Consider the following 23,149-nt stretch of genomic DNA (forward strand, 5'->3'; position numbering starts at 1 on the left):
AATCAGATGGATAATTAGTGTGAGTCTATTTTTCTGCTTTTTTTAAAATTTTTTTTTATTTATACAAGAACCGGGGTATAGGCCTGATGTGTGGGACAATGAGAGGACTCACCAGAGACAGAGCGGGGAACAGAACAGGCAGACTGATGAAATACACTGCTGAGGGGAGTAGCGGGTGAGAGAGGAGAGGTCTGCTGCACCATGTGGGTAGCTCCCTGGCCGGCCAGGAATTGAACCAGTGCTGCAGAGGCTGCAGACAGCTTCACAGCGCTGCCCTCAACCTGCTGCACCACGAGGGAGGCCCTCACTTTCTTTTAAGTGATTATAAACAGTATTGTATTTTTAATTTCAGGGTCCAAGTGTTACTTGCGAGTATGTAGACATGCAATTTGATTTTTCTCTTTGTTTGGTTTCCTAAAACTTAGGAGAGAGAGAGAGAGAGAAAGAGGGAGAAGGAGGGAAATACTTTTGGGCAGTTCTGCAGGCAATCATGTCTTCTTCAGACAGGACAGTTTTATTTCCTTTCCAATCTGTGTGTTTTTTCTTTTTCTTCCCTGGTTGCCCAGGCTAGTACTTCCAGCACTACAATAAATAAGAGTGGTGAGAACAAACACCTCTACCTTGTTCCAAGCTTGGGAGGGGAGGCTTTCATGCTTTCACGCATTCACTGTTAAGTATAGTATTAGTTGGAGGTTTGCTATAGATGTATCAGGTTGATGAAGTTCCCCTTATTTTCCTAAGGTTTTTTTGTTTTTTGTTTTTAGGATGGGTGTTGAGTTTTGTCAAATGCTTTTTTTTTTGTATCAATGTTCTTTTTTAGCCTCTTAATATGGTGATTTATTGACTAAAAAATATCATTGAGTGAGTCTTGCATCACAGGAATAAACTCACTTGATATATTATAAATGGGAACTTTGTACATGTGATCCAATTAAAGATTTAAAAAAAGTTTTTACATTATTTTTGCATAGAATAGCTGGCTGTAGGCCAGAGATACGGGGGTGAGAAGATTCACCAGAGACAGCATAGGGAGCAGAACAGACAGATTTACTGAAATACACTGCTGCGGGGAGCAGCAGGTGAGACAGGAGAGGTCTGCTGAGCCATGTGGGTTATCTCCCTTGCCAGGAATTGAACTCAAGCCATAGTGGAGATAGCACTGAGACTTAACCCCTAGGCCACCAGGGAGGCCCCAGTTAAGGATCTTAAAGTAGAGATATTATCCTGGATTATCATGGTGGGTTCAGTGTAATCACAGGGATAAGGAGAAGTTAGTTAGAGGAGAAGGTACATGCTGATGAAAGCAGGTTGTATTGATGTACTTTGAAGCAGGAAGAAAGAACCACATGCCAAGGCAAGAAAACAGATTCTTCTTTCAGAACTTCCACAAAGAACCAATTCTGCCAAGTGCTTGACTTTAACTCAATGAAACTGATGCAGGATTTCTGACATCTAGAACTATATGAAAGTAAACATGTATTCTTCTAAACCACTACATTTTACTCACTTGGTTCAGCAGTGTTGTGTAGATAGGAAACTTACTTATCTGTGTAGATAGTGAGCGTTATGAGGTCTGTAAATTTATGTAGTAAATGTAGAGCACCAAATTTCCTTATTTACACTATTTCTACTGTAGAGTATTTGGTGTTGGAAGATTGGGCAGCAGCAATGTGTAAGGTGATGGGGCTGGAGGGTGATTGGAGACAGAGGCCAAAAAGGAGATTATTGCAATTCAAAAGGATTTGGGAACTTGTCAGATGTCCTAGGAGTTGGACTGAGGGGTTAGATGGGTACCAGGAATATTTCAAGGAAACAGATCTCAGGTTTTGAAGACTGACTAATGTTTTGAAAGATAAAAAGCTGCTCAGCCTGACTAATGATATGAGAGACGCAGAGAGTGACATCAATGATGACGCAAAAGCATGAATAAGTAACACATTCATTAGGGAAGAATTAAGAAGATTAAAAAGTTTTCATCTGTCAAAAAAAAAAAAAAGAAGCGATTGAATTAGTTAGAGGGATTGTATTCTCTCAAAGGTAAAAAATCCAATCAGTACTTCTTAGGGTATGTTAATTCTAAATCTGACTTTGGAATAGCTATTTTGTCACATCATGATGGTTCTGGAATGCTGTATTCTGTCCAGGTTTTGGACTTCTGTCTTGAAGAAATCTTCCTTTCATGCCACCAGCAGTAAGAGAGATGTTAGTTAGCATCCTTACGAGTGGATGGATTTATGTATTTGTAGATCAACACCTCTGAGTTGTTAGGGTTTCAAATTTTACATTCAAAATTTTCCTTCGGCTATAGGTAAAACCATTTGTCTTACAGCCATCAAGTATTTTTCTTCTACTTAAAGCTGATGTTCTTAGCCTAAAAATACCATTCTGAATCCCAGGTACTTTTACCAAACATCCTGAGAGCTCTTAAAATGATGCACATATATATCTCTTTTATTATTGAGCTAAGTCTAATCTCATTCTGTTCACAGATGCCTGCAGAATTATAAAGCTGGGAGCAGGCTGCTTTTAGGGTTTATTTGATTTTATTTGTATGGCACTCACCTCTGGATCACACTAACCTCTGGATCATGATATATTAATTTCATTTGTTAGAGATTCTTGAGGGACTGATGAGAGTTTCCATGTGAACATCAGCTCACAGAGCTCTTTTACTTATAGGATATGATATTTATTTTAATTTTTAAAGTAATGTTACTTTTATTAGAATTTTTTATTGCGGTATAATTGATATGTAACATTATATTAATTTCAGATATACACAAAGTGATTTGATATTTGTATATTTTGTGAAATTGTTACCCCAATGAGTCTAGCTATACTCTTTATCACATAGTTACAAACTTTTTATTTTATTTTTAAAAAAGAGTTATTTATTTATGCATATAAGAGCTGGGGTACAGGCCAGAGGTGTGGAGGGTGAGAGGATTCACCAGAGACAGAGTAGGGAAAAGAACAGGAAGACTGACTGAAATACACTGCTGAGGGGAGCAGCGGGTGAGACAGGAGAGGTCTGCTGAGCCATGTGGTTTCTTCCTGGCTGGCTGGGGATCGAACTCGTGCTGCAGAGGCTGCAGATTGCTTCATAGTGCGGTGCTTAACCCCTGTGCCACCAGGGAGGCCCAGTTACAAACTTTTTTATTGTGATGTGAACTTTTAAGATCTATTCTCTTTGCAATTTTCAAATATGCAATATGGTGTTATTAACTAAACCATGCTCATTATATCCTATGACATTGATTTTATAATGGGATGTTTGTACCTTTGATTCCTCTTCGCTCATTTTGCCAACCCCCACCCCTGCCTCTGGCAACCACCTATAAGTGAAATCATATGATATTTGCCTTTATTTGTTTGACTTCATTCACTATAATCCCCTCAAAGACCACCCTATTGTTATAAATGGCAAGATTTCCTCCTTATTTTTGGTGACTGAATAATATTCCATTGTGTGTGTGTGTGTGTGCATGTGTATATAATGTACACAATGTATATATAATGCATACACACACACAGAGCACAACTTCTTTATTCATTTTATTTATTCACCAATGAAAGCTTACGTTGCTTTCACATTCTGGCTCCTACAAATAATGCTGCAGTGAAAATGGGGGTACAGATAATATTTTTGAGTTTGTGTTTTCTTTTTCTTTGGATGAATACCCAGAAACAGACTTGCCGGACATATATATAGTAGCCCTATTTTAAATTTTTTTGAGGAATCTCCATGCTGTTGCCATAGTGGCTGCCCAATTTACATTCCATCAACACTCCACAAAGATGTCCTTTTCTTCATATTCTTGCCAACACTTGCTCTTTCTTGATTTCTTGGTTTGGGGCACCTTTTCATGCACCTGTTGGTCATCTGTATGTCTTTTTGGGGAAAAGTGTCTTCAGATTTTCTGTCTACTTTTACATTTTAAATTAAACTTTTACTGTTTTTGCTCCTGAATAGGGAATTCACAGAAAGTCTAAATTTGGACTCTGCAGGGATTTGTCGTTTTACAAAGTAGAGTTTCCATTTTGAATGAAGTTACTTTTAGGAAACAACAATTGTGTGTTGCAATCTTTTTATTCCTTAATTTATAAATCAAAAATTCCATTCATAGATATCTTAATTAATTTCCAGTCTGTTGGATAATTTTCAGCTTCTGCATTTAGTTGTAAGCCTTCAATTGTCTGGAGTGCTTCTCAAATATTAAAGTGTGATCTAGTTAAATGCAGCTTCTGGGTCAGTAAGTCTGGAGTGGGGTCTGACATTCTGCATTTCTAACAGGCTCCCAGGTGGTCTGATGCTGTTGGTTCAACAACCACTTTATATAATAAGGGTCTGTGGCTCAGTCTCACTCTTTATAGTTATCAACTTACGCAACATTCAACTTGGTGCTTATAGCACTTGGTAAATTTCATAGTTGAATTGAACAACAACAGAAAATAATAGCATCACCATAGCTTTTTATTTTAGGAAATTACCAAAACAAGAGAAAGAAACCTGTTCAGAAAAATGGAAAATACTTGAAATTGTCTAACAATAAGTACTCGAGTTTTTAAAATTATAATTGATTCCTGTTGTTTCCTTTTATAATTTATTTTTAAAAGGTGCATATAGTGGGACAAGAAATGTAGAGTTAACATTTTAAAATAATTGTTGAAAAATGTAAGAATTTGTATTTCCTGAAATAAAGAAATTAAAATCTGAAATATTTTAAATAGAATTTATTTATTTATTTTAAAAGATTTATTTATTTATGCATACAAGAGTGGGGTACAGGCCAGAGGTACGAGGAGTGTATGAGAAAGGATTCACTGGAGATAGAGTGGGGAACAGAACAGGCAGACTGACTGAAATACACTGCTGAGGGGAGCAGTGAGTGAGTGAGATAGAAGAGATCTGCTTGCCATGTGGGTAGCTCCCTGGCCTGCCAGGGATTGAGCTCATGCTGCAGAGGCTGCTGATAGCTTCACAGTGCTGTGCTTAACTCCTTGTGCCACCAGGGAGGCCCTAAATAGAATTTAAAATAGACAATAATGTGGCTTATTAACATAATAACCACATTGCATAGTTTGAGTTTGCAGTATTTGACAGTCTTATTTTTGTAATAACACTCATTTATAAACTTCTGAATTTCTTTCCAATATTTACTGTTGTTACATCATTTGGACCATTTATTGACTTGGTTGGCATTGAATTTATGGGTTAAGCAAAGATAAAATCTTAATATAGGTTCAAGTGCTAAGAATAAGATATATAAGAATTTTTGGCAGTGTTGGCATCAGAAATTTATCTTAAATACTCCTGTCAATTACTGAAGATAAAAGATTGAATAATTGTTGTTTCATTTCCTGTGTGAAAATTAGTAAGGGGGGAAAAGTATTGTCAGCAATGACGCATTAAGTTTAGCTGTAAAGGTTTGTATTTTTTGTATGTAGTGATTGTGGGGTTCTATATATAAACTAGAATGAGCTAGTTGAATCTGTTTGAAAAGACCCTAGCATATTTTTTCTCTACTAGTTGCAATTTTCTTGTCTGTTTCAGAATCAAGTTCCTTTCCCTACTCCCTTACCAGTTCTTTTTAAACATTTTCCTATTAAATCTTCCATTTGTACCAAAGTATGAGTAGAATTCTTAGACTGTCTCTTCCTGTCCCCCAAATATTGGGTAACCTTTCTGGTCTTCCTTTGATAACAAGTTAGACCATTTCATTACCCCAATTCTTTTCAGCAGGGACTACCTTTTTGCATGATGGCCCTGGGGTGATACAATAAGAGGGAGACAGGGCATATTCTTGCTTCAGTCACAGCCAGAGTAGTTTTTGAGGTGGGCTAAGAAAGTGGGTTGGGTGCCTATAGGAAATGACCAAGTAGTAGGTTTAGATGGACACTGGGATCAGGGTTGGACAGTACTGAAAAAATAGTATCCAGGGTGGAAGAAGTGCTGAAGATAAAGAGGTAAGCTGTTGTGGAGAAAGGTTGGGGAGAGAGTGAGGAAGTAAAGAGGTCAGCTACAAATAAAAGAAGGTGCACCATCACCACCACTGTGTTCTGAATTCTCAAAACCCAGAAACATCTATAGCAATGCAACAACCTTCTTGGCTTTCTTTAGATGAACTTTATTTTATTTTCTTTTTTAAAAGATTTATTTATTTATGCATACAAGAACTGGGGTGTAAGCCAGAGGTGCAGGGGGTGAGAGGATTCACCAGGGAGATTGGGGAGCAGAACAGGCAGATGTATTGAAATACACTGCTGAGGGAGCAGCCAGCGAGGCAGAAGAGTTCTGCTGTGCCTTGTGGGTTAGCAACCTGGCTGGAATCGAACTTGCGCTGCAGTGACTGGCGATAGCTTGATAGTGCTGTCTTTAACCCCTATGCCACCAGGGAGGCCCCTAGATGAATTTAGAAGCACATTTTAGAAATGACTTGTGAAGGCTCAGTATCCAAATTAACTAACTTAAAAGGAAGCCAATTTTCTTATGTCCCAGACTTGGTTAGTCCAAACCTGATTAACCAGGACTGGGATATGTCTAAAACCAGTAATCCCAACCCTGGCTACTTCTCCCAACAATGTTCTATTCAGATCATTTCAAAAGCACATGTTCTTTTGGCCCAGAATCGGGTAATGTTATATTCTCTAACAAAATGCCTTGCATTAATGGAGGATTTACTTTAAGCTGGTATGTTAGCTTCATAGGATTTGATTTTCAAATGCTAAATACTTAAAAATACATGTTTTACTACTTCTGTTTGAGATGAGGCTTTTAAGGAGTAATAGACACCACAATAAAAGCTCGCGTGGTTTTCATTGTCATTAGAAAAAGGTGTTTGCGGGAAGTGCTGCTTTTTCTTAAGAAGCACTTGCATACAGCATCGCTTAGCAACACACAAATCAGCTTTGACACCTTATTCATCTTTAATATTCAGATTCAAATCAAGTCTTTCCAATGATGGGACAGATTGAGTCTTTTTAAGAGCAAGTGAAAGATACCCCTTTTTAATTTCATCCTTATGTTTGGCACCAGAGTTTTCATTTTATAACATTCTGGAATTTGAATTATTTTTTCCATTTAACCTCTTTGGATCTTTAACTTTTCTGTTCCCGCTTCAGGTTTTTGATTCTGAAAGCCTCCCTGTCTTCCTTTAATTTTGTGGTCGAGTCTAAATTCCTATCATGAGCTGGTTCCTAAACTCTCATATCTTCTGCTTCAATCAAATCAGCCACTCCAGTTCCCAAACCTACTTTGTTGTTTTGAGATCTCTGTTTCTTCAAGCCTGTGTTGCTTTCTTTGCTCTGGGAATACTCTATGATGGCTAAGTTCTGCTCATCTTTCTACATACTTCCAGATTCTAAGAGAACTCCTTTCTGATTCTGTCAGTGTAGTGAAGGGCATTTCTCCTGTGTTGTAAGCGCTGTGATTATGTGGCTATAATACTGGATTTTGGTGGGATACTTTTCTCAAACCAAACTGGGAACTTCTTGACGGGTAGGAATTCTGTCTTTGATCTGTGTATGCTTATCCTTTCTATATGTTTCATTTATCGCTATTTTTTTTACTGTTTGTGATACAATTGAGTCTGTGAAGTAGTTTATTATTACTGCAGTTTTTTATTATTATTACTGGGAGGCCCAGGGCACTTATCTAAGCCTTTTTCAGCTATTTTTGAATATACTGTGTCAAGTACTGTGCTGTTTTCTCCTATTGGAAGGATAGAAGACTCAAGCTATAGTAAGGTGTTATGAAGGATGTAGTATTAAGTGGGGAAAAAATCTGAAAATGAAAAATTAAAGCAAGCATTCTTGAAGAAGCAAAGTTCTAGGGAAGCTATTGCATCATTTTATGAAGATTTGTAGAAAAGAAAAAGTTGAGAAGAGTTTGTTTTGAATACATATTTTTACAGCTGGTATAAAAAAATGCAGTGTGACTCAGTGGTTATGCTAAACTCACATATTATATATCTTAAGTTCAGAAAAAATTCCTTGGTGGTTTGCTTCCAAAAAGCACCTTCTGCCATGATAGAAACTGCCACACTCCTTGTGAATTGGTGTGTGTAGATTCCTGGAATATCTACTTTATCCTTTTCTGTTTAAAAAATTAACAGAAATTTGTTTTAAATTTTGGTCTATTTAGAAACGTTCTGGCTTTTTAATAATAATTTATACTAGCTTCAATTTTAGAGCAATGCTAGAAATGGTTAACCAGTCCTATATGTGGATAACATTTTATATATCTAGAGCCTCTGTATTGGACTGTCCCAGAAATCACATGTATAGGTATTTCTTTTTCCTACTTGCTTTATTTGGAAAATGTTGAAAAATGAGCAAAAAGTAAGAGAAAAAAATACTTTTTGAAAGTAGGGTATAGGGTTTTGTATTTAATAAAGCCTTCCAACCATCCAATCCCACCCCATGCTATTAATATTTTGGCATTGATTCTACTGACTTCTAAAGGTACTTTATAAATAGTATTGTGAAAATAATGTAGTGATGTGCTGTCTGCTATCTTTTATGATGGCTGTTTTGAAGTTTCCTTTTCATACATGCTGTTGTTTCTGCTTTGATACTCTTTCTCCTTCTAGATGACTTCTTTTTTTTAGAAACACAAGTGAAACATTTGTTTTAAAACACTTTTTTAAAAGTCTATCATTGTAGACATGCAATAGAAAGCAAAATTTTCCCTGTCGCCATTCTTAGGGGTAACTGCTTAATGTTTTAGTTTATATTCTAGATAACAATGAATAACTTTCTTCCTGGTTTTACAAAAATGGGATCATACTTTCCATAATGTGTCATTTTATTTTGCACTCATTAATACTTTATTTCATGGCCTTTCTTCCCTGTCAACACATGCATATCCATCCCAAACTTTTTAGTGGCTGTATAATATTTCACAGGATGGAGCTGCTGTGATTTAATAAGCTTCTTGTCCATTAGGGTGGCACCAATATTTTACTATTACAAGTAATGTTGCAACAAACATTTTTGTATTTTTTTATTCATGTGTGTATTTCAGTAGGATGATACCTACATGTGGCGTTTTTCTAGTTTGAGAGCTGGGGGGGATATAATTTTGTTGTAATTTACAGGTTAACCTTCCAGATTTTTAATAGTATTTAAGCATAAACAATATCATTCTGATTTGAGAATAACCTTTGTTTAAAGGAAAGAGGGATTCCTTTCCTGAGACCCCAATGAGACAATACAATGTAGCAAGGGTTTTTGTTGTTGTTTTTCCTCGTTTTAATCTGAATTTTATGTAATTTATGGAATATTTAAGATATATTATTCCTTGGTCTTTCTGTTACTTTAAAAAAGATATCTGTTCTTTTGTCAGCATTCTTGATAATGATACCATTTTGTTGGATGTTACTATTCCTTATTATGAGCGTATGCTTTCAGTTTAATTGTGTTCTGTATGACAGTGTGGTTGAGAATAGAACTGAAAAATAGATCATCCAGTGAAGAATTAATAAAATTCTTTCTAGCTTGGATGATATGTCAATCGGTAGAAACTTACCTAAAACACAATAGACCAAATACAACAGAATAGAACAAAAACTGTTCTATGCAGTAACTTATATTAAAAGAAATATATGAAGGGGACTCCATCAATAAAAATTGGAACTCCAACCTGTCATTTTGCTTAAATATTTTCAATTCTTTCCTTATAATCCGGAAAATTTGTAATTGTACTTTACTGACTGAAAGGAAGCTTATAGATGAACTTCATATTTTCTTTTTCTTTTCCTCCTAAGGGTAACCTAATTGAATGATAAGCCTTGTTTTTAGATTAGAAGAGTGAGTTTCTAAAGGTGTACTCAGTACTTTTCGTGGTATCACACACAATTAGGTGTTTTGTACTTTTTTTTTTTTTTTAAAGATTTATTTATTTATTTATACAAGCACTGGGCACAGTCAGAAGCGCGGGAGGGTGAGAGAACTCACCAGAGCCAGAGCGGGGAGCAGAGCAGGCAGAAGGACCGAGGCACACTGCTGAGGGGAGCAGCGGGCAGCAGGAGAGGTCTGCACGCCATGTGGGACCCTCCTCCGGTGGCCGGGGAGCAGCCGGGAATCGAACCGGCGCCGCAGAGGCTGCGGGCAGCCTCGCAACCCAGCGCTCAACCGCTGCGCCACCGGGAGGCCCTGTTTTGTACTTTTTATGAGGTAATATGTCCATCAAACTCAGGTTCTTTCCTTTAGATCTTTGGGTCCAGTTCACTACAGCTATTTTAATAGATATCAGATTACTATTTGTAGATTAGCATACAGATTTTAAATTCATATTTAAAAGACAGATGGGCTCACAGTCTTTATAGCTATGGAATGTGTTATAAGTATCAGGGAAATTTAATAATCAGCTCATGTATGGCTTAATTTTATTATATATATATTTTACATTATTGTTCATTTTTGTACAATGTATGCTTTCTGTTCTCAGGTGTAGTCCCTGTAAAATTCACACCACCAATTCACCTGTGCACCATCACCATAGTACCTTTTGCTTTTTCTTCCCCTGTTTTGATCCCTCTGCCTTTCCTTCCCTTGCAGAATGTCTCTGATTTATAGTTGCCTCATGTATGGCTTTGTAGATATATCTTTGAAGGTAGGTATTTGCATTAAATACAACTTTGATATAATTTATTTTGGTTCTAAGAGAGTAACTTTTCCTCTGTATTCTAAGATTTCATACTTTTCCCAGCTTGATTTGTAAATCTTTATCTTCTAATCTTTTTGTCTATTACATATCATAATTTTGAAGATCTGATACTAATTTATTTTGATTATTTTGTTTTTTCTTCTTTTGCCAGGAAACAGGCATCGTTGTGGGTCCAAGGAGACATATTTCGATCCAAACTGAAAAATAGACCATCCAGTGAAGGAGGTATTAATAAAATTCTTTCTAGCTTGGAGGATATGTCTATCAGTGGAAACTTACCTAAAACACAAAATGTGGAGAGATTTGGAGAGGTAAGTTTTCCTCAAGAAGAGTTTTGTGTCTGTTAAGACTAACCTCATTTGCTTCCCAGTTGAGCACGTATAACATAGCGGTATCTTTCCTTTGAGATGCTGATGATACCAAAGTTTTAGATATAGAATCATCCAGCTATAAAGGAAGAATGGAAGCAGAGAAAGTGATTATTGTTAAAAAGGAAAAAGCTGCATTTTAAAGAGCATAGTTACAAAGGAGGCTATTCTAATTTGGAGACTATTTACAAAAAGAAAATAGAAAAGCAAACATTTTATTTGAAGTGGAAATAAGTATTAAAAAGAAACACTTTAATGTGACAGCTGAAGAAATGTACGTATCCAAGGCGTTATTTTAAAAGCCTGAAATTCCTGTTGACTTCTGAAGTTAAGTCCATAATTGAAAACACAGTTAGGAGCAACTTTTTAAAATTGAGGCTTTAATGTAAGCAAGCCACTTGAAATGGTTTGCATACATTATCTGACTTACTTAATCTTTATAACTGCAGGGTGATGAGTTAGGTAATATTATCTCTTTTCTAGTAAGAAGATTGAAAAGCAGAGAAGTTCCAACTTCAGTGTTAGAAGTATCATTCAATCCATGTATATACCTGATTCTAAATCTGCTCTTTCTATTATACTCTACTACCTCTGAATATAAAAAATGTAGGTGACGTTACTAAGAGTTAGGCTTATCGGTATTTTTGGCACTGGAAGCAATATGGAAATCTTGCATTTTAGTTTCCTTCTTGTGTGGATAAGAAACTGAAGTCCCATAAAATCTGTGACTTACATAAGGCTACAGAGTTGTTTACACCTTGAGAACTGGGAGTCTAACTCCTCATTTAGTTAGTATGCCTCAGGTGAGGTTTAGCACCTGGATTACATTTATATTTTTATATGGCCAAATAAAGCTGTTAAAAATATTTAAGCAGCAAGTATAGATTTACATTCTGCTGGGCAGTGACCCAATTGACCAGGACATGGACTTTGAACAGAAAACTGTGGCTCAAGCTTAAACACCCTCTTAGAACGCAACATGGAGGAGAGGCATCATAACTCTTAGGTCAATGACTGGCACCCCAAACCTGTTCCTTTAATCAAGAAAGCTAACCTGAGTGCTTGAAGATGGGGAGAGTGAGGTGGGTTTTTCCCCCCAAAGACAAAGGATGGCTAATGCTGAAGGAACTGATTTTCAGCCCTATGATATGTTCTCTAGGACAGCCACAGATGAAGTGGCTATGTTTACTTGTTTGAGTCATCTGTCCTGACGAAATGTAAATCTTAGCCAAGGTCATGTTGATGTTAAGTGTCTTTGTTGACTTTTCTTGTCTCTGTGTTGTAGTTTGGCCTATTCAAAGCAAACAAAACGGATCTGAACTGACATATTAATGTGATAATACAGCTATGAAAGAAAACTTTTCTTGCTCTGGTCAGCATTTCCTTCCCAGAAAGAGTTCAAATAAATAGGGCCTTGAGTTATGACCTCTGAAAAGACACATAGCATATATTCATCTAGCTGAGAGACATATTTATCATGCATAAGTAAAACAATGCTTTCTATATAAAAATCTGTATTAAATTAACATCTGGAAGTTAGAAATTTCAGTTTCATTTTGTTTTTAGCTCCTCATTTGTTGAATTTGAGAATAATATTGATTTATCACTGGGAGAGTAAAGCATACAATATGAGTGAAATTGAAAATCAGTCTATTTTAAACATGAACATATGTTCAAATGTCGGCTGTTTTGCCTCCTCCCTATCCTATGCAACCCTCCAAAATAATTATTTATTATTATTTTAAAAAAGATTTATTTATGGGTAGAAGAACTGGGGTGTAGGCCAAAGGTGTGGGGGGTGAGAGGTTTCACCAGAGACAGAGTGGGAAGCAGAACAGGCAGACTGACTGAAAAACACTGCTGAGGGGAGCAGTGGGTGAGACCAGAGAGGTCTGCTGTGCTATATGTGGGTAGCTCCCTGACCAGGGATTGAACTCAGAATGTAGGGGTGGTAGCATAGAGACTTAACCCCTAGGCCACAAGGGAGGCCCCCAAATAATTATTGTAGTCTAGTCATTCATAAGTGCTATTGTTTTTGCATTTAAGGGGTCAGATATAAAAGAATTGAGAAATGCCAGAGAATAATGGTATGATTAATCTTTGAGACAGTGACATATATGGGTTCTGGACTACTTCGTAGTTAGGTGATACTTTGTGCGACTCCTCCTTTTTACTAGTATATCTGGTGCTGGCTTCAGAACATTCCATGACTCTAGGAAGTCAGTTTATTCAAAGTGACTGTATCACAGCTTGTGATATCTTTATCATTCTTGTGAATTCCCAGTAGGAAAATAAAGTTGAGAATGCTGCAATGATTTAGTGTTTCAAGTTCCATACCAATGTTCAGAGTGGGAGCCCATGGAAATTCTGGATTTATTTACTTTGTACATAGAGATTTTATTTTTAAAAAGGAAAAAGCTGTAATTTAAAAGAGTACAATTGTCAAGGAGGATACTCTGATTTGGAGAATAGTTACAGAAAGAAAGTAGGAAAGCAAATGTTTTACTTGAAAATGGAAACAAGTATTAAGAAGAAACATTTTAATGTGACAACTGAAGAAATAGTGTATCCAAGGCTTTAAAAGCCTAACTACTTTTTTTCAAAGTAAAATTGAAAGCAGGTGCTAATTTTTTTTTTGATTCCTAGGCCTACAGGAATTTTCCTGTGATTGGTTATTAGGAAATTTTCTCATTGACTGATTTGGAGAATTTTAATATATGGGTTTTTATAAGCACTTTATTTAATATTTTACTGAAATTCCACTTATTTACAAAACTCTTTAATACCAGGAATACAGCTTCACACCTCAATAGAGGTCTATGCATCACTCATTCACCACCAAAGCTCTAGTGTCATCACGCATCAAAGGGATCCCCCTCTGCTCATTGCTCACCCCCCTTCACCTCTGGCAGTCACTATATGTGTCTGAGTTTAAAAGTTTTTTTTGTTATGTTTTGCCAGTTTGTTTTTTATATCCCACATATGAATGAAACCATCTGGTATTTGCCAGTCACATTCTAACTTATTTAGCTTAGCATAATCACCTCAAGTTCTAGTCATGTTATCACAAAAAGCAAGATTTCATCTTAACTTTTAATAGCTGAGTAGTGTGTGTGTGTGTGTGTGTGTGTGTACCACAACTTCTTTACCAGTCACCTATCAATAGGCAATTAGGTTGTGAATATATGGTTTTTTGGTGGTTAGGAGGTGGGTGAAAGGAAAATAAAAGTATTAACCAGAATGATTCAGGCGATAGTCATGGATGAGGCTGTTTTTTTTGTTTTTGTTTTTGTTTTTGTTTTACTTTTTCAGATTTATTTATTTTGCATACAAGAACTGCGGTATAGGTCAGAGGAGCAGGGGGTAAGAGGATCCACCAGAGACAGAGTGGGGAACAGAGCAGGCGAATTGGCTGAAATACACTGCTGAGGGGAGCAGAGGGTGAGACAGGAGAGGTCTGCTGTGCCATGTGGGTCACCTCCCTGGCCAGGGAATGAACTCATGCTGCACTCACTGCTGATAGCTTCATAGTGCTGAGACTTAACCCGTTGCACCACCAGGGAGGCCCCAAGGCTGTGGTTTTAGAAGGCCCACTTTACAGACGACATGACCGAGGCAGACAAAGTTTAAGCCATTAGCCCAAGAACACAAAGTATGTGTTGGAGCTGTCATTTGAACCTGGCACTCCAGAGTCTACACTCACTGAGGTCCTCAGTGTGGCTCTAGTACATCACATACAGTGATTCTGAGCATAGACATAGTCAGAATGTCCTTTTTCTTTTCTCCTAGAAATGTGACTGTTTTTACCTTTTCCTGCCCTAGGGCCATAGTCCAATATTAGCACACCAATCAGTAGATGCTCTTGATATTAATTAGATGCAGGTGCTGCTAATGTTCCACTGAATTCACATCACTTGACAATCAGATAAATAAGGATGTGGTGTTTTAACTACATCTCTGAAATACTGTGATAATTAAATCCTTTGCTCTTTTACATCAAATGCTCATAAGCATGGTACATCTTGGGAAAAAAAATCTGTGTGAATAAAATTTAAATTCTAAGGTTTGACTTTCATCTTAGCTTGTAATAGCTGAGTAGTGTGTGTGTGCATGTTTGTGTGCGTGTGTATGTGTGCGTGTGCCATTTCCATTTGGGGGACCACTAAGCATTCCATTTCCAACCTGAATGCTGCTGAGATGCACAGAGGCTGTTAGAGTCAGTCTGCTGTGGTGTGGACGGTGGGTGAACCGTGAAGAGGGAAAGGAGATGATTTTGGGGGGCTCTGATAACCCACATTTTTTATTGATGAGAAGCAGCTTATTATGAAGATACTATCTTTGCCTTTCCCTAATGTTTGTATCTCACGAGTTCAATATCTGAGAGCTAAAAAGAGCTTGAGAGATGACCCAGTCTCCTTTCATAGTCAAATCATTTAAAAATCTGCTAAGAGTTCCATTTTCATCCTTTTCTTCCAATCCTTGACTTCTATTTTTACTCATTTCTATTTCAAACTCTCCTTTTATGTCATTTTTCTATTATAGCTCTTCCATCTTTATTCTCTACTGTGCTATATTTTATCTAATAGATCTTTCCTTAATGGCAGACACCACAGGCTGCCCAGTAACTTTTTCTGTCACTGTTTTATTAATGTACTGGTCAGTAGTTACTTTATCCAGCTGAAATCTGTGGATGCAATTTAATGGATTTTAGTTTGGTTTTCTCTTTGTGTGTTTATTGAGAATAACTGGTAGAGCAAAATAAATCTTTATACTTTATACCATTCTTTAGCTGGACTATCAATCTATAAAGAAGTCTATCTTGAAAAATGACATTTCTTTATGTAGTGTAGTTGGCTCTCATTTTCCTGCCTTTATGGAGGCCAAGCTGGAATTCAAAAGACAGCACTGATGCGCATATTCTCCAGAGGGTGATAGGGGTCTGAAACTGCTCCTTGGGAAGCAAAGAGATGAGGTCTCCCCGCGACTGCTGCTTCACTGTTGCTTCACAGCAGCCATGTGGCTCGATTTCATGGAATCTGCTGGTCCTGGAGCAGCTGGGCCAGAGATTGTGCATTTGGTTCCCTGCGGAGAGGTACTGGGACTGAGAGCACCAGGCAGGCTCTGGTAGGTTCTCCCCTTTGGTCATTCTTGATTAATCGTCACCATGAAGAATGAATTAGATACCAAAAGTGAGGCTTAACAGTACCTGAGAAGTCTTCAAACCTCCCCAGGTGGCCTGCATGGTTAAGGTCTCTGCTAAATACCCAATAGGACACATAGAAGTCTTTGTGTGTAATACTCAGAATTCTAGGAGGCCTGAGTTCCTCTTCCACATAGCTTTTTGTTTCCTTAAGTTTTACATTAATTCAGATGTATTTTGAATAGCATTACACTGTTGGTTTGTTTGTGCAAACGTGAGGTTCTTTTTTAAAAAAGCTTTATTTATTTATACAAGCACTGGGTACAGTCAGATGTGCGGGAGGGTAAGAGAATTCACCAGAGCCAGAGCGGGAAACAGAACAGGCAGGCTGACAAAATACACTGCTGAGGGGAACAGCAGGCATGGCAGGAGAGGTCTGCGTGGCAGGAGAGGTCTGTGCACCATGTGGGACCCTCGCCGGTGGCCGGGGATCGAACTGGCACTGCAGAGGCTGCGGGCAGCTTCGCAGCCCAGTGCAAAACTGCTGCGCCACCAGGGGAGGCCCCAAACGTGAGGTTCTTATAAATAGGAGAGAGTGGCTTATATGGCTGAAATGGCCCTATCACTTCACTTTTTTATTATTATATTCATCTCTGGCGTTGTTCAAGATTGAACTTGGAATAGAATTTTTGCTTTTGCAAAAGCTTCCAACGCATCCAGTATGTGATTCTGACTTGTGGACTCTCTTCCCATTCTGCAGTTGGATCCCTCATTTTCCTGAATCTCGTATGTTCTTCTCCTTTCTTGAAGCACATCCTAGAATAGTTTTCTCAGAAAGCTTGTGTAGGAGGTAAATTTTGATACCTTTGATTCATTTGACTGATAGGTTGAATTCTGAAATTCCAGGCTGAGGATCACTTTTCCTTAGAGTTTTGAAGGCATTTCAGAACTGGGAACACAAAGGCTCTCCTAGCGAAGGACAAACAAGTGTTTCCACAGAAGTATACATTAGACATTGAAATGAACTGATTTGGGGGTCTCTCCTTCAAGAAGCTTTCTCTGCCCCTCTCATGGAGGCTAACATGCTTCTTGGCCTCTTCTCACATTCTGGAGACACTGGCTGTGTGCTGGTCCTGCCCTGAGGAATAAAGCAACCGGTAGCTGCCCAGCCTGGTAAGGGCTGGGTAAGCTAAGCTTCTGAGGTGTACCATGCTGATTTCAGAAGTACCAGCCTCTTAGTAGCCCTGTCCTCAGGTTTGCCTGCTTTCTGTTCCATGCTAAATTCCTTGGGTAATAAGGGATCCTCCCCTCGGGTTGCCTGGATCACAATAAATCATATGGGCTATTCCTGGAGACCTATGGACAGGCCACTGTCTATAGCTCCAAAGGAAATTGTCTGACTTTAAAGCTCTGTGATCCTGTCACTGGTATTCTTTGGCAGGATTTCCTTCCTGTGACCTTGGCTTGTTTCACTTGCCCTCATTCTTGAAGACTCAGCTAAGGCATTCTTTCTTTCTTTCTTTCTTTCTTTTTTTTTTAAGTTATCTCTTTTTTTTAAAATTTTAAGATCTATATTTTTATACAAGAACTGGGGTACAGGCCAGAGGCATGGGCGGGTGAGAGGATTCACCAGAGACAGAGTGGGGAGCAGAACAGGCAGACAGTCTGAAATACACCGAATACACTGCTGAGGGGAGCAGTGGGTGAGACAGGAGAGGTCTGCCGCTCCACGTGGGTAGCTCCCTGGCCAGCCGGGAATTGAACCCGCGCTGCAAAGGCTGTGGACAGCTTCACAGTGCTGCACTCAACCCACTGTGCCACTGGGGAGGCCCTAAGGCATTGCTTTCTTTAGGAAACTTTCATCTTCATTTTGCCTTCTTTCCCACTGTCTATGTGTTTGTATGTCTCTTTTAAACCTAGAACTATAGTAGTGAGTTGAGATCTTTTTACCCAAGAAATGCCTGCTGAGCCTCAGATGTAACCGTGGAACTGAATGAAAGTGGCAAGGACCGAACACACACACACACACACACACACACACGCACACACACACACACACACACATACACACTCTCTTACTTTTTGAGTACTCACTTTTACAATAAAGTTTATGACTTTTTATAAACTTTAAATAATTAAATTTTACTTATATAAAATCATAACATCTAAAATTCGACAGATAACAATTGGGAGTATGCATATGTTTTCCAAAGTAGGGATCCAACTGAAGAGTATTTTAGCAAAAGATGTTTGATTAAAATTTCATATTTCCATCTAGTCTGTCATGTGGTTTCTTCATACTGAGATTTAAGCAGCAAACTAGAAGAGGAGTCTTAATTTTCTGAACTAATTTATAGTCTTTTAATGTGGTCAATACATTTTACACTAAACCCAGGGAAGTATAGAACTTAGATATTTCTTGAGAACCCCTAGAAAAAAAATTGCCAAAATTTTGGAGAACGTTGGGCCATCAGTGATGCCAAAGATTATAGGAGTCATGAATAAACCAAATGGTTTCATGATCCAATAAACTCTGAAAGCAATAGAAAATTTAAAAAAATCATTTAAAAAAGTATTGGTCAAAGATCAAGAGAAAGTTTGTCCATATCAATAATCATTCTTTTAAACCCCAAAAGTTATTTTGATCCAGGAATGTCTACCAAAAATGACTGGAATTGGCCAGGGGAAGTCTATTTTTGTATATTTTTCATGAAACCAGTTATGGCTGTCAAGAGAGGAGGTAATTATGAGTGAAAGGAATACTTAGCAAGCTCAAACCCTTTAATTTTTTCAGGTGAGGAACCAGGTGAAATATACTCTTTCTTGGTATGGTGTTAGTGTGCTACAGCATGTTTTAAAAAGAATATTTACATCTGGGGACAGGGATCTGAATATAAAATATAGTTATCTCATGAGGAGTTTAGGGGAGATTGGGCAATTTATTAATTTCCACGAATGCGTCCCTTTTTTCACCTTTAAGTTCCCCCTCCCAGGTTGTAAGAATATGTGTGAACTGGCATGCAAAATGATCTAACATGGCCCTTCCATTTTCCAAACCAAAAGACTTATTTCAGCAGGAACACACTTTCCCAAATGAGTGAGCAGTTCTTTAACTCCTTCTGGAAAGGCCTCGAGTACTCTTACTAATATTAAGTGGTGTTAATAAGTTACATCTTTCATTTTTATAATTCATGGAATGAGCAGAGATGGACCCTAGTAGTTTCTGAAAACTATTTGTGCTGTGTCTGTTGAGCCAGCCTGTCTAATTATGATTAAGTCCATATGAGGGTCTCTGTGGTTGTGGTTCACTGTAACAGATACGGTCCCAAAACACTCAGTATATTTACTCAGAGGAAAACAACGTACTCTTCAAAAGGATGAAGTCTTGTCTTTTGCATCAAAATAGATGAATCTTGTGATTATGGTATGAAAAATAAGTCAAAAAAGAAAGAATTACTGACGGTTTCACTCATTTGTGGCATATTAATAATCAAAGAAAACAACTGACAAAACATAACAATAACTCTTAGACTCTGAAATATATGGTGCAGAGGGCACAGGAAAGTGGTGACAAAAAAAGGGGGGGTCATTCTGATAATGTAATGGCACTAGAACTTTGGTAATGGGTGAATACAACACATGCACGTATTGAGGTGTGAAGCTGTATTCTTGAAATTTTCTAGCTGTGTAAACGAATGGTAAATTAATAAAATAAAAAATTCCTCCACATTCATACCCATGCCTCTTTGTGGAATTTCACAAGTATATTTAACTGGCAAATAGTTGTGCATTCTTTAATATGAAAGTGGACATTGCTGAATTCATAGTATATTTAGGCTATTTAAGATAATCTGTATAAGTTATATCCATAATCTATAATCTATTAAGAAACTTCTATAAAGAAAAATTATTCATAATGATCTTTCTATGGAACATGTGTTTTTTTTTTTTTTTCAGAATAATTTAGAAAAGGATGAAGATGTGGAAATGAAAAATAATATCACGCAGGGAGATAAACTACGTGCCTTAAAGAGTCAGAGACAGCCACGCTCTTCACCATCCTGTGCATTTAGGTAGATCCGTTTGAAACTTTAAAATTTATTTTGTGCTGCTATTTATGTTTTGAACATTTAATCTTTCCTTTTTAATAATCTCTGAGTACCATGTTTATCTCTCTTTTTTGGCTTATTAGCATTTTGTGTTGTTTATAATTTGATTACTGTAGGAAGTAACAAAGTTTTAGAAGCTTATTGAAAGTAACTGCTGCATCTCAATCTCTGAAAATTCCACTTTCAGTTTGTAAGCAGTTAGTTGTCTCTGGAACTTGTCCAAATTCCATTTAGAATTCTACTCTTCTCTTGTGAGTGGGTTTCCTATCATGTGGCAAATCCTCAAAAGTGTGCTGAGGCTTTTGCATTGAATTCACAGAGTGCAGAAATGTACTTTCAGGTTTTGGTAGGTCCTAACACCTAAGTTTACCTTCTGTGATTCTACCTGTGTGTGTAAAGATAGAAACGATCCTAATTTAGAAATCTGAAGTTACTCATCACGATCAATTGATGGGATTTGACGTCAGATTTCAACATTTGAGACCTGCTCATAGTTCAGGTGAGGTTTTAAAAAAAGGCTCTAGGACCAATGTAGCTGCAAAAACCGTAATTATCATCAAGATTCTCTATTATAATGAATGGACTAGCAAGTTCACAAATGAAAATATTGGGAAATGACTGCTTTTGTTTGAGTTTTAAGTAGAGACATACATAGCAGGAAGGACATTTGACAAGTGAGATAATGTGACACAGACTCACATGGGAATTTAGCTTTCGTGTGTCATCTGGGAGAATTATATAACATTTACATCAAATTTGGTCTGGTTACACCATTCCTGATACTTTGAATATTGTTCTCTTAACCTGGGAAATAAAGGCTCCTATAGCTCAAAGTTGAATTAATTGTTTTCTATGTAAAATTGCATAGTAAGCCTGGAACTTAGTGTGGGTATGAGGATTAATTGAGTTAACACAAAAAGTATGTATCTCTACCCATGTTTGAGTTGGCTGCTTGAGGTTAGAGAGGTTAAATCACTCCCTGGAGGGATGGAGTTGAATAGGGTTGATATTCAAACCCAGTACTGTTCCAAGGCTGTACTCATTTGCCTAAGCTGACAGCAGATTCTTCAAGAGCAGTTTACATTACCAGTCCTTGAAACTCTGAGAACTTGATTTAGATCGATTATAGTCAATTTCAAGCAGATTTGTGTTTTAGCCCTCGGAAATCAAGAGAGGGAGGAAGAAATAAGTTGGAGGGTAACTGGCAAATAAATAGGCAAAAGAAGTGGGAGAATCTCAGCTACACAAATCCTAGAAGTCTCTCTTTTTTCCCCCTTTATCTTCAGAAATTTTCTCACTTCTTTGAAATTAGTCTTTATTAACCATATCATGATCAAACATTGTTTACCTTGAATAGATGCAGTACTATCTTCTGATTAAAAAGCAATTTGAGGTAAATGAAATTCGAGATGAAATAAAACAACTAAAATGGATTTTCTCTGGTTTTAGGATTTATTGTATAAAGTAAATGAGTACTGATCGCCATTTGCAAAGTTTCTCCTTTTTTACCAATTTAATGTTTTAACTAGCCTGATTCCATACGATGTGTCTTGGTCTTTGTTTAAATGTGAGAAACTGGTGATGTGTGAGCATTTGTCTTTGATTTCCAGGTTGGAAGACATGAAAGGGCATCCTAGAGCAGTGTCCCAGCCCTTCAGGTACTGCCAGTGATGGTGGCCTTCCAGATGCTTGTCAATAATTGTTACCTTTTAACTACATTCCCCAACCCTTAAACCCCTGAAAACAAACTTCAAGTAGTGTTTTGCTTTGGAAATGCTTTCCTTTCTGTTGGAGATTGTTGAGAGATGCTTTATTTTTTTAAAGATTTATTTATTTATACAAGAACTGGGGTACAGGTCAGATGTGCAGGAGGGTGAGAGGATTCACCAGAGACAGAGCAGGCAACAGAACAGGCAGACTGTCGAAATACACTGCTGAGGGGAGCAGCGGGCGAGACAGGAGAGGTCTGCCGCACCATGTAGGACCCTCGCCGGCCGGCTGGGATCGAACCAGTGCTGCAGAGGCTGCGGACAGCTTCACAGCGCTGCGCTAAACCACCTGAGCCACCAGGGAAGGCCCAGAGATGCTTTATTTTTTATGCTCACTTTGAAAAGGATTTTTGTTTCCTGAGGTGCCCACAGGGCTGGGTGGCTGCGGTACTGATGTCAGCGTGCTCTGTGCTCCCAGCATGCTGTGGGGTCACTAATAAATGACAGTCACGCTGCCACGTGCCTTTTCAGTCCAGCAATAGACTTAGCCCTTTGGTCTTCTGTCCTCCTGTATTTCATTTCTCTGTGGGAAAATGCCCCCTAAACATTCCCTAGGTGATCCAATGGAGGCCTTGATAGAACAGCAGAAATGTTTGCCCAAAACTATTGATGAGATAGGCAAAAAAGGAGAAGATTCACTTCTCCCTGCTGGTGTTAGTCAGCTCTAGGTTGGCAGTTGTATGATGGAGGCAGTTCTGAGAGGACTTAGATGTCTCCTCAAATTTGAGCTCCTTCATTGTACAACTTTTCCCATTTTTGTATTGTTTTCTTTCTTTTCTCATTTTTCCCCATTTTTGTCTTAAAGGCAAACCATGTGCTTAAGCTGCTTTTGGGTAGGAGGATGAAGGAAATAATCTATAAGTACAAAAGTTTTTCTGTAGCAGATAGGAAGACAAGATCCAGCTCTACGTGATTTGTCAGGATAAAACACATTTGGCATGAGAGCCATGATGAGGCCCTGTCCAGCGTTGAGTCAGTTTTCCTTTCTGTCTACTCATTCAATGCTTATTGAGCACACTGAGTCCAGCACTGTGCTAGTCATTGGCAATTGCAGTGAATAAAGACAATGAGTTCTTTACTCCTGGTGCAGCTTA

The 23,149-nt window shown here is 37.9% G+C and overlaps 1 protein-coding gene across 3 annotated transcripts in view; it reads left to right on the top strand.

Annotated features, from left to right (window-relative positions):
* CDC14A (cell division cycle 14A) overlaps positions 1–23,149 on the top strand; it is a gene marked incomplete at both ends in the record, with an annotated part of 137,184 nt that overhangs the window by 111,392 nt on the left and 2,643 nt on the right. For all 3 annotated transcript variants that reach the window (XM_084241615.1, XM_084241616.1, XM_084241617.1), the window contains 3 exons: positions 10,821–10,980; positions 20,135–20,250; positions 21,897–21,944. In XM_084241615.1, coding sequence (XP_084097741.1) covers positions 10,821–10,980; positions 20,135–20,250; positions 21,897–21,944 — 324 coding nt within the window. The remainder of the gene's footprint in view (positions 1–10,820; positions 10,981–20,134; positions 20,251–21,896; positions 21,945–23,149) is intronic.

This window comes from Talpa europaea, assembly GCF_964194135.1.
Source record: "Talpa europaea genome assembly, chromosome: 9".
Taxonomy (NCBI): domain Eukaryota; kingdom Metazoa; phylum Chordata; class Mammalia; order Eulipotyphla; family Talpidae; genus Talpa; species Talpa europaea.